Genomic DNA, 15620 nt, shown 5'->3' on the forward strand with positions numbered 1-15620 from the left:
CCCGCGACGTTTACACCGACGAGAAGTCACAGGAAAGCAGATTCAAAACTCGCCTTACCGCACATTTCGATTTATAACTTACGTTAAAAGTATACGCGAACACGCCTTCGATTGATTGATAAAATCAGGAAAACGGAAGCTGACTCTGACTCCGAAGGAATAATGACATGATATTTGACGCGATATAGGTAGATTCGTGGTCACAATACCATCATATCGTATCGTAGTAAAACAGATAACGTATGCAAGTTACATCGCAGGCCGAAGTTTAGCGCTGGTATTTCACAATACCTAACCTAGATTTATCAATCGATTCACATCAAAGCAAACATCGAAGAATCAAACAATGATTCAACTGGATTTGCCGGCACACCCTTTATCTTTTCCCACCATCCTGTTCGAATAAATAGCGCTGCTTGTTGCGTCACAGAAAATATCATTTCTCACAGCTGGTAATCTTCCATGCCGCATGTAAATCAAACTCACTCAACTATAACATAGTAGTGGAGTGAATTTGATGTCGGCGACCTACGATAGTTCCATTCAAACATTTGCGCCCTCCCGTGCTGTGAAACCACTCGCATTCACTAGAATGCTTGTACTTCCCGCATCAGTTCCATATATAGGATAGGCTAAAGACGCATATGAAGGACTAAAGGTGCTACGAAGTACACGTCATTGTACGAGACTGATTTGAGACGCTGAAAATTGAGAATTTATGTTTACATCGGAGACTAAGTCGCTCCATGGCTATTGGCTACTTTCTGAGATAACCGAGTCTTCTCTTGATATGCTTATTTCTGTTACCTGGAATGATCTTCTTCAACGCCATAAATAAGTAACTTGTTCTTACTCAGCATGTAAACGTGTATACTTCCATTACGCACGAGTTGACCGCATGCGTATGCGAAGCGAACAGGTGAAAATCGTACGATTGAATTTCAGTCACGGTGCATGCATCCTCAAAGTCGCCTGATATCATCGTTATTACCGGGTGTAGTGAATAGTAAATTTTGGATATTTATTTTAACAATGAAGTATTATAATCCCGACGTCAAGCAAATAGAGCATATCGCATACACTGTTGTAGATGTTGTAGACTTTATAGGGCGTACAGTACATCTTTTGAATTGAACCGTTTTGAACCGCGTGCACGACCGATCGACTGCGCCACTGCGGTGCACATTTGACGGTCCTACTACGATACAGCTCAGTACCATTATGTCGGATTATGATACCGATTTTTATCAATTCAAGATGCTAAAAGAATTGCAATACAATGAAAAGAAAAGTAATAACACGTCGAAATGACTTGACGAAATCAACCACCTTTGGCCTATCGACACAGAATAGTCGAAAAATTTAACAGCCTATGAAGCGAGGTCCTTATGACAAAGATCTATGACAGTGCATGGTTCTCAACCGGGGTTCCGCGAAGCATTTTCGGGGTCCGCGAAACCGCCAAATATGCAAAATGGTTGATAGCTTATACTAGCCAGTCGTCAGGATTACCGGACCACGACCTAACATCGACCTCGCCCTCCGCCACATGCCACCTCATTCTTATATTCTCCTCTGCATTACTTTTCATTCAGTGTGCAATGTGCAATTGTGCAATGTGCATTATAGGGCTCTTCAAAAATGACTTTTTTTCTCAAATCGTACTGGCTACTTGATTAAATTGTTAGGTTACCTAATTTAAGCCTACACACAAAATTTGGTTCAATTCCAGCCAGTAACCGCTTTGCTAGAGGAGGAGAAAGTTTCTATTTATTATATAAAAATAAATAATAAAAAATTTGAAAATTTTCTGTTCACCCCATGCAAGTGTTAGACTGTCTATAGAAACGATGCTCGTCAAATTTGGTTCCATTCCAACCGGTGGAAGCGGAGTTATTGCCGTCGAAAAATTTGGATTTGAATAAAATAGTATTTACGGTGACCGATTCTCTGTTTATTTATTATAGTTGTGCTCACTGGCGTTCACTGCTGAAGAGAGCCAGTCGAAAAGCTTCCAGTGGAATAAATTTAACAATATGAGCGTATTGTTTGCTGCAGAATCGAATCACTCAGGAATTCGATTTTGCTCAGCCCTACCCCGAATATTTGATCCTACGGACACGATACGATACAATTGGAACCAACCAACAACACATGATTCTGAAAATTGTCAAACCTTCGCTTATTTGGAAATTTGCGAAAATAAATCGTGACCCCGACGTGATTTGAACACGCAACCTTCTGATCTGGAGTCAGACGCGCTACCGTTGCGCCACGGAGTCAGGTGATCGATACTCGAAATTTTATATATCTATATATAGTACTATGAACAATATGGTGAACGCATCATGTTGAAATCTGTTATTGATTTGAGTGATTGCTTTCGGCCTCCTCGTTAGTATAGTGGTGAGTATCCCCGCCTGTCACGCGGGAGACCGGGGTTCGATTCCCCGACGGGGAGCATTTTTACACCTTGAATCAATGTTTTACACCTGAGGTGCATATAAGTTTAATTTCTGAAATCGCGGTTTCTATCCGTGCGGCGCTTTCCGAAAGCTACTTGTTCTGTGACGTAACACATAAAACTGGATCAGCTCATGAAAATTTTGTTCGTATATTTATAGTTTTCATCAATTCATCATCATTGGTTTATTAGCAATTTTTTATCAGCTCTATACACCACAAAAATGCGATACAATGAAAAGACAGGAAGATGTCGAAGCGCCTTGGAGTAGTCTATGGAATCAGACACCCACCTTAGCCTTGGCGATGTAAAGAGGAGGCATGCACAAATAAAAGTAAAGAAGATAGTATAGAAAAAAGAAAGCGACAAGAAATAGGGCGACATGTCATGGAAAGCGAGATCGATATATGTCAGTCGTGATAGGGTGCTTGGGTGTCTGATTTTAAAGACCACTTCAATTCGTTTCGACAACTTCCTATCTTTTCATTGTATCGCAATTTTTGTGGTGATAAAATTGCTAATTTACCGAACCGAAGCGATGAGGATAAAGTGCGGATTGAAATGAGATGTAATATGTTACAATCAGTACCAGTATCAGTTTACTAATATTTTGATCATTTCAAAACACCTCAGAATTGCGATACAATGAAATGATAGGAAGGTGTTGAAACGACTTGGAGTAGTCTTTGAAATCACTCAATCAGTGTTCTTATCTGAAGTCTTGATTAGTCGAAAAATCAATGAAACCATGGAGTCTCGATATCCCGACAATGAATGAATATAAATGAGCGGGCGTACGGATGAACGATAAAAATAATAACAGGGATATCTAGAACTAGATAGATGTGTAATGGCCGGCCATTGTTTTGCGTCATATCTTCCAGTTTTAAACTTGTGGCCGTGACGCTAAAATGTATTCTCTTCTTTGGAAGAGGCCTCTCTCATGGCTCGTTGGTCTAGGGGTATGATTCTCGCTTAGGGTGCGAGAGGTCCCGGGTTCAAATCCCGGACGAGCCCTCATTTTTCCTTTTGACAACAAAAACAATAATATAAATTACATTTCGTTTAGACACCCTCCTATCTTTTCATTATATCGCAGTCTTGTGGTGTATTGATCTGATAACAATTTTATTGATTGCACAATGCACAACGTAACGCAACGCGATCTCCTGCCGAGATGATTGGGAATTAGGTCATTGATTGCCGCGTTCACGGCAATCGTCGCTTGCCTGATTTATCTCGTGTCAAACAAGCGCAGTTCCGCTGGATTGAAGAATCGCATCTGCAATAGGCCCGGTGCGCACAATACCATCGCTGGCCTGCGCACGATACCATCGTTGACCTACGCTATTGCGGCTGCAATAGGCCTGGTACGAAATATATCATCGCTGGCATAACAATCGTGTTTCGAGCCTAGCAGGCTTTGGCTCCTATCTCTCGATTGTGAGTAAAGATTGACATCGCGAAACTGAATGACATCGAATGTCCGCACACATGTGCGTGCGCACACGCGTAATTGATTTCCGCTAATACTTAAACATAACCATCGGAATATGTGTGATAAGTAGGGCAAGTTATTGCTGCAGTTAAATCCGTGGAAAGTTGCATTTAGTTTTGCCAAAAGTTGCAAAAGACCGCATTTTGCTCGGTTGACTAAAAAAAAAGGTCAACTTCCCAGATTGACTAAAAAAAGGTCAATTTTCCGGCTCAGCTCCCGAAATACCCGTAAAAGCGTTACTTCGGTGCTAATTTACGGTGTTTCAGTCGAATTTGGACGTGTATTTCACCAAAATCGAAAATACTTTCATGAAAAATCGAAAAAGTTGCAAAATGTTGATGATGATGTTGCAAAAAGTTGCATTAAATAAATGGACAAAAGTTGCAAAAAGTTGCATAATAGGATTCCTTCAAACAGCTTCAAACAGCATTCTACATATCTTACGAGTATTTAGGAAGCTGCCGGAAGCTGTAAAAAAAGTTGCAAAAACTTTCCCTAGTAATAAGGCTTGAGTTATAAAAGATGAGAAAGGTTTGAAATTGAACCACCTTAAATCGATGCCATTATAGAATAGATTACGTAACAACTCGGACATTTTGACTTGCCCAAATCGTCGCCGAGGCCACGTAATACGCGTTGATAAGAGCATACATTAATGTTCACCAGAGATCATGGACTCCCTATGACAGCACTCTTCCTGACTCGTTGGCACGCTTATCATATGCGTAAGTTCATCAACACGAGGAGATTGTACAATGTACAATCGTCATTTACGTATGTATTGATGCTATATTGATAAATTCGAAAAAAATCGAAGCCCCCCTTATTTTTCGGCCGGCTATGCGCCTGAATACATTGATCGAAGGCGAGTAATTAGAAGACGCAACGCGAGGCAACAAGACCGAGACCTCGACGCTAAAGATGTCAATTTCTATATGCGCAAAATGTGGCGATTGTCATCTCCCACTGTGTAGGAATTGATATCTGACACGCCGGCAGGAGCTATCTCGTCTTCTGTGATTGTGATGTCAGACTGGCTCAGGCATTGAACATGAACGGAATTGATTGAAATACATACAGCCCTTTGTGACGTGATCGATCCCGCATACCTAGGGAAGATTAGAGTCCAGCGCCTATGGATGATGATGATAACTTATTCAGTTATTATACATTAGGGTTACCCATACCCATATTTTGAGATCCGGAAAAAACGACGCAATACAACACAAATGTTAGATTACCAAAAAGGTCATTTTTCCTACTCACTCGAACGTGTTACATTATACAGATTTCGCGTCATTTATGGCGCTTTTTAGTTGAGCCTGCCCGGTGGCCAGCTGGCTGTCAAACGCTATAAAGGAGGGCGAACTGCAAAAAAAATTATGACATTTAGCCATTCTCGAAAGACATTTGCGATTTTCTGATAAAGGAGGACAAATCCTCCCAAAGGAGGACATATATATGGTCAGTGGGTCAGGTCACCATATTATACTATATGGAATAGAATAAATTAGCTCAAATCAGCGGGCAACGCAGCGCATAGCGCATCAAACGCACGGTCCATCGGTGTATTAATTTTATCAGGCTATTACCTTTTCCATAAATAAACCTAGCAGTCCCAGATTGAGAAATACTGATTTGTGAATGGATAGCTCCTGGCATGTTTCGTAACTTTGGATAGCGCATATAGGTAACTGGTACTTGGTATACTATAATAGGTCTCATTATCCCATTTATGAATAGGCGTCATTATTAGTATTTAAAACAAACAAACTTCCCTTTACAGATACTTTGACAGGACGTATCACGTTTCCCCAGTAGCCCGACTACCCACTCACAGTAAATCAACCAAATAGACTTCCGCTGATTCAAAAGACAAAGCAGTATCGATAACTTGTAAGGGCTGTGAAACACTATATAGGCTACTATACGCATGTAGAATATGGGAACCGATTTATTGTTCGCGTGGTCCTGAAATGGACATTTACGGATCCGAAAATCGCGTTCAAGAAGAGCGAATTTCATGCAGAATCAAAATATGTTTTACCGCTTTCACTCTAACGTCGATTATGATAGGGGTTGGATGTATGGTTGGCGGGGTCATGCTTCTGCTAGGCCCGTCATTCGAGCAACGAACATTTGTCAGCTTTTGCATTTTAGCAACAGGTTTTATCATCACGATCAGTTTACCCGTACTGGCAAGGTGGTTATTCTCGTGTACTCTATCATGCGACAGAAGCGGGGTGCGATTCAAACCAATGAATGACAATAGGGAGGCTCAGTCGGAAAGAAGACGAAGATACCAAACTGAAGATATGATTTCGCAAAGTGAGATTAACTGTGCTGGTGTAATTATAAATGCTGGAAGACTGGACAGTATGATTACGACGGTCTCGGATAGGCCTGGTTGATTCTTAAGTTGACGCAGTCGGTGTATCCACACTTCGCCACAGTCATCGACGGGAGAGAACCCTGTTCGAGTCTCTGCAAGCACGTTTCGAATTTTTTAAAGGTTCATATGTTCTAATTCCACTGCAAGGCCAAAGAAATTCCAGGTGAAGGTTGGATGGCAAGATCACTGAAAAAAGTTGGAAAAGACAGTCCTGCAAGATCAAAATCAAATACTGTTACATCGGGTATTAGGCTGAGATGGATGTTAGACCAGCTGAAAACGTAAAAGACTGTCCAAAGTGCCCAATAGAGATTTTCATCTGCTCCCTGCTGGTGTCATCGAATCGCTGAATGGACGGATTGGACGCAGAAGTCCATGCAAAACAATTCATGGGTTCGGACTCCACCAAGTCGACTCGCTTTCATTGCTCACTATGTAGGCCTATGAATTGAATTCCTTATATATGGCCTCATCGCAAAACTGAGGGGGATAATTATATGCCTTGTCGTAATAGTCATGAAATGTACTGGCTCTTTACCTGTCGTCATGTGTATCATTTTCCAATAGCATAAAGAAAAGATTTCAATTTATTAATAAAGTTGATGTATATGCAATGTATATAGCTGTATTATAGCAACTGCAATGCGAACACAGATAAATTTCATACACTTTTGATTGGAATGTAACAAGCAAACGTTCAAAGTAGGCCCCCTACACAGTTGTCTCGGTCATTTCGATCGCCAATAAGGAGAAATTAGAGTAACACTGTTTTTACAACAGTCTGTTAAAATGCAATGAGAAGGCCTATTACATGCTAAATATCTTTAAGATCTGTGCACCGTTAAGTGGCGAGTTCGTAATGTTGATATATTTCAGTCGATGTATTTCAAAGGTGACAGCAACAGCATATTTTAATCACACTTGCCAAACGCAGTAGATGACTTCTGTCGTTACAGCATTTGAGAGTTCACGTCGATCGGTATTAATTTCGAAACATACCGAGACGATTCTAGTCTCAGGCGTAGCCAGGAATAATATTTGCGAGGGGTAAAACATTTTAATGATGCATGGCGTGAAATCACAGAGGCATCGTTATGTGCAGTGCAGATATTACGTGAAAAATGTCAACTCAATGGAAAGTAGGAGCGGAAAACGCTTTTCCGAGCATCCAACACAGGGACGGGGAACTTACGGCCCGCACAGGTGGATAAATAGTCGATTAATGTATCGATTCATGAATCCGGCCCGTCAACTACCTTATCTTCCCATATCCTGCCCGCCGACTCGACAAAGTTGCCCGCCCCTGATCTAACACCTCGGAAACATGAACTTTTTAATAAATTCACCAGCGATCAGAGTTAGGTCAATAACTTTCCCGATTATATGTCCTGTTTTTCGGAACCGTAAATATGAGGGGAGAAAATTTGTGTCGAGATTAATAAGAAGGCGATGAGTCGAAAAAAGTTGGGAACCACTGCTGTGAAGTTTAAACCTCGATTGTTCGCATCGCAGGTAACGAAACATGTAGTACACAGCGCCGTACGTTAGTGGAAATGATATCTGTGAGTTCGTGATCAATCCTGGGTATAGTAAAAAAGTGTATTACTGAAATACGCATGGCAAAAATACTTATTAATGTGATATAGAACTACCATTATATTTTTTGTGATCGCATAATGGGTACTTACATTCATGCTGTAATGACGTCGTAATGAGCGGTACTCGCATACTCGACCCGAAGCCTACTGTATATACTGGATTCGGAATTTCAGATTCAGAATCGAATCACTCAGGTAGACAGGTACAGGCTTTTGCCCAGCCATAGTAATGAGCAAACGTCGTGATATATATATATATATATGTGACAAATCATATCGACGAAAAATGGAAAATCTCTAGCAAAAATACATAAGTGAAAACTTAGTATTATTTCGTTCACATTTTTGTCCCAATTTCCTCATATTTGTGAACGTGCGGATATAAAGAGCTTACGTTACGTGGCGGAATCGAAGTAATCTGTGTTGAAAGATCTCTCGATACGAGGGCATTACTTCCAGTCCCACTTGGGCTCATAGAATTGGTTTTATTACCCGAATCATAGGCTTGGTTATTGTACGACTTTTTATTAGGTACCACAGGTACAGGTACTGGTTTGCCGAGTCCCGGTGAATTCTTGCGAGCGGGTGCGCTGTCTTTCAAATTTCTATTAATTGCAATGACATGTTTTTTGCCCGGCTCGTTGTCCTGAGAAGCTCCTTGAAATGAAATGTTGGAATCGAATCTAATATTGTCAGTCTGGTGTTCGTCGACACGTCGCATTCCTGGGCCTGCAGTGTACTGGGTGCTTGTTTCTTCACCTGGTAATGTGTATGGGTTTCGGTGGGTGGAGCCTACAGTTCTACTGGGAGTGTCTCCTGTAATGCTTCGAAATGACCTAGGCCTTGGCCTCGTCAAGTCTGTGTAACTCTTCGTAATTACCAGGTGATCTCCCGCGCGCTTGCAACGTAAGTGAAAAATGATCACTGAAGTACCGATTGGGATTGTCGCCAAACAGAAGCTGATGAACACGATCGTGGCTCCGCATCCGGACCCCGCTGCACCGGATATGTAGATTATTATCAAGACGCCACCTGCTATACCTCCCAGTCCGATTGGTACGGCCAGAATTGATAAGACGAAATAGATCTTTTGTAAAGTGGGGACTCGCTCGTTCCCGCGTGTCGGCAAGTCCGCGGTCATTATCGGACTAGGTATATATTATGCTGTTGTGACGTGAGCTGAAAAGTATACAGTGATGAAAATCGTAACGATGAAAAATTTGGAAGTTGTACCCAAATGATTAATAAAACAGTATACAGTCGACTCCGCTTAATTCGGATACCGGGTAACCTGGACAACAGCTTTATTCGGCCAAAATACCCAGGAACGGAACAAAAGTAAAAATTGAACGGTAAAAACTCCAGTTAATTTGGACACAGGAGAAGAATTCTCATTGTTACGTTTTGCCACAATGAACAGTACTTCATTCGTTTAAACACAAGTTGAGCGATTATTGACGATCCATGCTGTAAAAATCGACATCGAACACATACAAGGCCGTGCCAACTTCATAGTCCATTTTAATTGGGTATATCTGCGTGTATCTTGTAGAACGGATTGGCGCAGAACAGTTTAGCAGAAAAATTGAAATTGCTCACTAAGGTAATCGAAGAAAACGTAAAGACGCTTCCTTGACAGTTCGAAAATTTGTTGCCTTGGTGAGGATATCAAGAATTATTATATTTAAATCCTAGCGCACAAGTACAACACACGCGCGTCCACGTCGTCCAAATATCATATGATCGACCGAAAAGATCATCGCTCCATCAAATATGCCGTACCCGATGTGTGGAACAGTATCCCGCCGGCCATCCGATAGTCGACGAGCATGTCCACATTCAAGCCGAAATACAAGCAATTACTACTAAGTGAATTAGTCCATCCTCAACATTACCGGACCACGACTCGACCATCGATCTCGCCTTCGATGACATGCCACTCCATTTCTTGCTACACGTCTTTTTCTAAACTATCTTCTTTACTTTTCATTCAGTGTGCATGCCTCCTCTTTACATCGTATATAGGCCGAGGTGGGTGTCTGATTCAATTGACTACTCCAAGTCGCTTCGACACCTTCCTATCTTTTCATTGCATCGCTTTATGTGGTGTATTGAACCGATAAAATTGCTAATAAACCAATGATGATATATGCGTGTATTAAACAGTAATACAGTATACAGCTACGCCTAAATCAGTATGCATCTGTAAACGGTCAATGGCCATGGGCCAGGTAGTAGGCCATGTCCGACCAATACTGTGCTTTGACTGTTATATATAGAGAATCCTAGACTTATCGGATCATCCTGTCCCATAATGCCTTCCCGATGAAGGGAGTTCGTTTTCCAGCTTATATGTTGGTTCGATACAACGCATCACACCCAATTCGCATTCTACGTAAAGCGCAGTTGGAAGTCTTCGAACTTGCAGCTTCAGTCAATCGTCTTCATATCTCCTAACTACCTAATTTCGCAGATACCATATTAAAGAACTGTGTTCTCGCTAAATGTTTTTATCGGCTATTGCTATCGGCCAAGCCAGTGGACATCGCCTGTATAGGGCTGTATTGAACTCAATACCTAAATCGCAATAACAAAGGACTCTACAATCACACATTGTATTGTTACTTTTATTCCGCCCCAAGCTTCTTTGTTTAGTTTAGAAACTCGAAGCCTGCATGGTTAGGAATAACGATCGTTCAACCAAGTGTTAATTAATCACAACTAAACTAAAACAATGTATCATGTACTTGTGTCGCGAATGCAGTGGGATCTCCCGAATCTCGTCGTTTTTATTTATCCAAAATTATGGTCATTTAACCACAGGCCGCGAGGCATGATTTGAACTGGGCAAAGAATTTCAGAACTCTAACGCTTGGCCCAATACATCTTCATCCCGCTAATATGAACAAACTAATAAACAAAATTTTATCGTCGTCGTATGCTAGTCATCACAGGGTGTTTTGGAAGTGTGTAAGATCAGAAAATACTTCAAGAAGAATTGATGGATATCGATAAGGCAAAAGGTTTAAAGCAAGGGTGTCAAACTCAAATTTTACGTCGAGGGCCGGATTCGAGCCTTCAGATCGCTCGCGGGCCGTACCAGTCAATTGATTCCAAAATAGTACCTCATGACATTGCTTCTCACCTCAAAGCTTTATTATAGAAAGCCTATCAAGATAAGACGGGTATCGTAACGGTTTTATTCTAGCCACTGGCAACACCATTATTCACGAACAATGCAATTGGCAAAATAATACAGAACTTTACGAACCCCTAAAACAGTGGTACGATAGTGGTACTAACGACTATATAAGTTGGCATATTTCTATACTCCCCTAGCTTTGGTCGTAATCTGACATTAGTCTTGCGTATGCGTTGTGCATGGTGAACATGCACACTATATTTAACGGTAAACGCGGACGTTGGAATTTGTTTTATTAACATTAGATCGCGAGTCGGGTTTATATAAATCCGGGACCTATATTGGGTCAGAAGTGACACGGCAGTGTATCCATAGATATTTGAATTATATGTTTGTGTAACTGATTTATTCTCCACGTAAACTGCATACAACGGTTCCGCATTGGCGTTTTCGCTTCTGTGAATAACTATACTTTTCGGCCCATTTTTACACACAACTCTGAACTCCTTCTCGAAATTTCACTGAATTGTTCCCAGTGGTACTAGTGTGAAACCACAACAGCGTATAGCCGGGTGGTTATAACGTGGCCTACGAACATGCTCGACATTTTCTGTGTTGAGAGATCATTTATTGGAAGTATTTTCTGTCAAAAAAATCTCCACATTTGTTACAAATGTGCTGGATAAGCATTTTTCAATCTACGCAGAATGGCTTCGCGGGCCGGATAAAATCGCCTGGGGGGCCGGATGCGGCCTGCTGGCTGTATGTTTGACACTCCTGGTTTCAAATTTAAAGCTACACTTTGAATACGGCGAATTTTGTCGAGAGAAATATTTTAACGACGGAAATAAGATATTGATGGAAGATGATGCAAGTGACTAGTTATCACAGTGCTAGATAGACTATAGTGATTGCCAGCTAATGCGAAAAATATGATAATATAAGTTGGATTGGAACAATACATTCCTTACCTTGTTTCAAAACTAGTATCGTGTCTAGTGTACCATTTATCTTCATGGCATGTTTATATAGCTCAGTGTGAAAAATTCTCAACATGAGACAGTTGTCATAGAAATTTACAGTTACCCTGTAAACTGGTATGGCACCATTACTTTATCATTAAACATATGGGTGCTAAATAGCCTAAAATGTCAACGTCCAAGTAATTACGCAGATGCATACGTGTTGGTCTAATCTTAGGGGCAGTCTCTAAGTAACTAATGTTGTTAATTTGCACAGCCCTGATGAATCCTATGAAATGATGAACAGCATTATTGCAGGTACATTTGGTGATTGGTGAGGCAGTGTGCGACATTGCATCAAATAGAATCCCACATTTTTAGCCACTTTCGATTCCAAATTCCAACTGACGGCCACTTGAATGCAAGTGATAAAATTGAACCCAAAGCAATAATTAAACACAACACTGACTGAAAACAAGGGATTTTTGAAGGTTATTCAACCCTACCGATCAGGGACCCCGGTGCCGATTACTGTCTACCCAGGTGGATGTCTTATTTCAAAGACTACTCCAAGTCATTTTGAGACCTTCCTATATTTTCATTGTATGGTAACCATGTCGTATTTTTGAAATATTACTATTATAATAAACTCAACACAATGCACAACTCTACATTGTTGTTGTAAACATTTCGAATGCTCACTTGGTGGAACTACAGAGCATCTTGATTACCACATCATTGCGCTCTGCAATACAATAGCAGACTGCAGATTTGCTGTCGGCATTGTTCGATAAATGCCACAGATAACTGCAAGTCATTATCTTAAAACCAATTTTCTTAATCAAAGAGATTTCAGAAAGTATATAGGGTTCGAAGGTTTTATTATTGCATCTAATTTCGCCATTGTGTATACCAGAAGCGTACCTCTGTTGTCAACTTAGTCGATGACGTGGACTGCACTGATATTTTCAATCACCTTTTTCAGTGTTCACGCAATTTGCTAACAAAGAGTATCAACATGTTAAGTTCTCTTCCCGCTAGCAAGTACGCGGCTGTGAGAAAAGTATTCGACCAGTGCAGGCATATCAGTGCTTCCTCTGCAACATTATCTAAAAGTACCTTGAAAAAAACTGTACTGCACGATTTTCACGTGGACAATGGCGGAAAAATGGTGGAATTCGCCGGTTATTCAATGCCAGTTCAATATAAGGGTTTGGGTTTAGTCGCTTCGCACCATCACACTAGAGAGAAAGCGTCGCTTTTCGATGTCTCGCATATGCTGCAAGTGTGCATCCACGGGAAAGATAAAGTCAAATTTATCGAGTCTCTAGTAGTGGGAGACATCGCGGAGTTGCAGGACAATTCCGGCACGTTGAGTTTGTTTACGAATGATTCCGGCGGAATCATGGATGATGTAATTGTAAACAAAACAGACCCGGACATGCCTTTGTATATTGTGTCCAACGCCGGGTGTGCTGATAAGATTCTAAACCTTTACAATGACGCATTGTCTGATTTTAAATCGTATGATGTAAGCTTGGAGCCAATCGACAACGGATTAATTGCCTTGCAAGGTCCCCTTGCTGTGAAAGCACTGCAGAAAGGCGTGGAACAGGATTTAAGCAGACTCTATTTCATGAGAGGGATTACCACTAAGATTTTTGGCATTCCAAATTGTAGAGTGACCAGATGCGGGTACACTGGAGAAGACGGGTTTGAGATATCAACCCCTCGGGATTCTACTGTTGTACTTGCGGAAAAAATACTGCTAGATAAGGACGTTGAACTTGCCGGTCTTGGAGCTAGAGATAGTTTACGATTGGAAGCGGGGTTGTGTCTGTATGGAAATGATATCGATGAAAACACGACTCCAGTCGAAGGAAGTTTGGTTTGGTGTATCGGTAAACGCAGGCGTAGCCAAAAAGACTTCCGGGGTTCCGAAACTATCCTCGAACAGATCAAAGAAAAGCCAAAAACGCGACGTATCGGGATCGTGACAGAAACTGCTGCGGCGCGTTCCGGAGCAAAAGTCTTAGATAGCGAAAGCGCCGAAATCGGCCGTGTCACGAGCGGTATTCCGTCGCCTACTTTACAAAAAAATATAGCGATGGCTTATGTCGCGCATCCGATGTCCAAAATCGGATCGGTTCATCGAGTACTCGTGAGGAAAAAAATGCTAGGCGCTAAGGTCACCAGAATGCCATTCACGCCTGCGAAATACTACGTGTCGCCGTAATGAGCCTTCGATGAAACTGAAGTATATGTGATTGGTTCATTGTGGAAGCCATTTTGTTATTTCGTCTCAAAGTGCATTAGTTAAATATGTTTTAAAAGGATTTTATGAATATTGCATCCTCACTAGGGCTGTTCAAAAACAATTTTGTCTTTCAAATTTCACTGGCTACGTGATAAAAATATTATGTTGGCTGAAACAACGATGCACACCAATTCTGGCTCAATTCCAACCAGTAGAAGCGAGAGTCTTGCAGCAGAAAAATTTGGAATTGAATAAAATAGTATTTACGGTGGCTAACGCTTTGAATATTTATTATAAAATCACGGAATTAGAAATTTTTTCTGCTGCAATAACTTCACTTCTTAGGGTTGCGATTGAGCTAAATTTGGTGTGCATCATCTCTACTGACAGGGGTTGGCAGAAAAAATTTGAAATTCTATTTTTATGTGATAAATTCAAAACTTTGCACTGCAACAATCTCGCTTCTACAGGTTGGAATTGAGCCAAATTTGGTGTGCAGCGTTGTTTTAGCCAACATAATAATTTTATCACATAGCCAGTGAAATTTGAATGAAAAAATTGTTTTGTAACAGCCCTACTCCTCACGTACGTCAAGTCGCTGATGTATAATATTTGACTAGGGTTGGGCACAAGAATTGTAGGTCCGATACCCGTTCTCATTGTGCAAGCATCTATTGTAGGGTTACCATACGTTCTCTTTTTGTGTCCTCCACATAGCCAGTGAAATTGACACATGTTGTGCGGAGCCACGCACGTTAGCATAAATGACATTTGCGATGTGAGCGACAAACAGCATTGTCCAAAAGTAAAATTGAATAGGTATGGTCAATAAGATACCAAGTCATCTTTACACAATGTATTAGGGGCATCATTTTCTTTGTGGTCATATATAAGATATATATTTCAACATTCCACACCACCCACACTACTTCATAACAAGCGATACTTACCCATTCAGAATTAAATCACTCATTACTCGAATATACCCACATTGCCCAGCCCTAGAATATACCACATTCCCAACTGGATATCTCAATAGCTCTATACTACAATTAACCACATTCCCTAGCTCAACCTCAAATTGTTCCCACTAGAAACTCAACAGTGCCTACAAGTATTTGAACCCGTATATATGTCGGTGCCAAAGTATGTGACTTCAACCACTGAAGAGCAACTTGATCATATTATACCGCAAGGTGCCTGGATTTTCCTATCGAATTTTATGTATGGTGTTACTGCTGTTATTGCTGAATAAATTGTCACTGTTGACTACTCACGTCATAGGCAATCTGATATTTATGGGGGTA

At 41.0% G+C, this 15620-nt stretch overlaps 2 protein-coding genes, 1 long non-coding RNA gene and 3 other non-coding genes across 6 annotated transcripts in view; 3 read left to right on the top strand and 3 right to left on the bottom strand.

Moving 5' to 3' along the window:
* LOC145451538 (uncharacterized) overlaps nt 1–15620 on the bottom strand; it is a 232931-nt gene that overhangs the window by 74305 nt on the left and 143006 nt on the right. The gene's annotated exons all lie outside the window — the stretch shown is intronic.
* The window catches only part of LOC145451515 (RNA-binding protein RO60-like), a 250536-nt gene that overhangs the window by 26350 nt on the left and 208566 nt on the right, over nt 1–15620 (bottom strand). The window lies entirely within an intron of this gene.
* On the bottom strand, nt 2211–2282 carry Trnaw-cca (transfer RNA tryptophan (anticodon CCA)). Its single transcript has one exon. It is a non-coding gene; the product is annotated as a tRNA-Trp (tRNA).
* Nucleotides 2390–2461, top strand: Trnad-guc (transfer RNA aspartic acid (anticodon GUC)). Its single transcript has one exon. It is a non-coding gene; the product is annotated as a tRNA-Asp (tRNA).
* Trnap-agg (transfer RNA proline (anticodon AGG)) lies at nt 3410–3481 on the top strand. The gene has a single exon. It is a non-coding gene; the product is annotated as a tRNA-Pro (tRNA).
* LOC145451523 (aminomethyltransferase, mitochondrial-like) lies at nt 12799–15582 on the top strand. Its single transcript, XM_080329735.1, has one exon. The coding sequence runs from the start codon at nt 13075–13077 to the stop codon at nt 14290–14292; it is 1218 nt and encodes a 405-aa protein (XP_080185861.1). The 5' UTR covers nt 12799–13074; the 3' UTR covers nt 14293–15582.

Source organism: Botryllus schlosseri, chromosome 12, assembly GCF_051294905.1.
Source record: "Botryllus schlosseri isolate E-star chromosome 12, Bs_hap1, whole genome shotgun sequence".
NCBI lineage: Eukaryota > Metazoa > Chordata > Ascidiacea > Stolidobranchia > Styelidae > Botryllus > Botryllus schlosseri.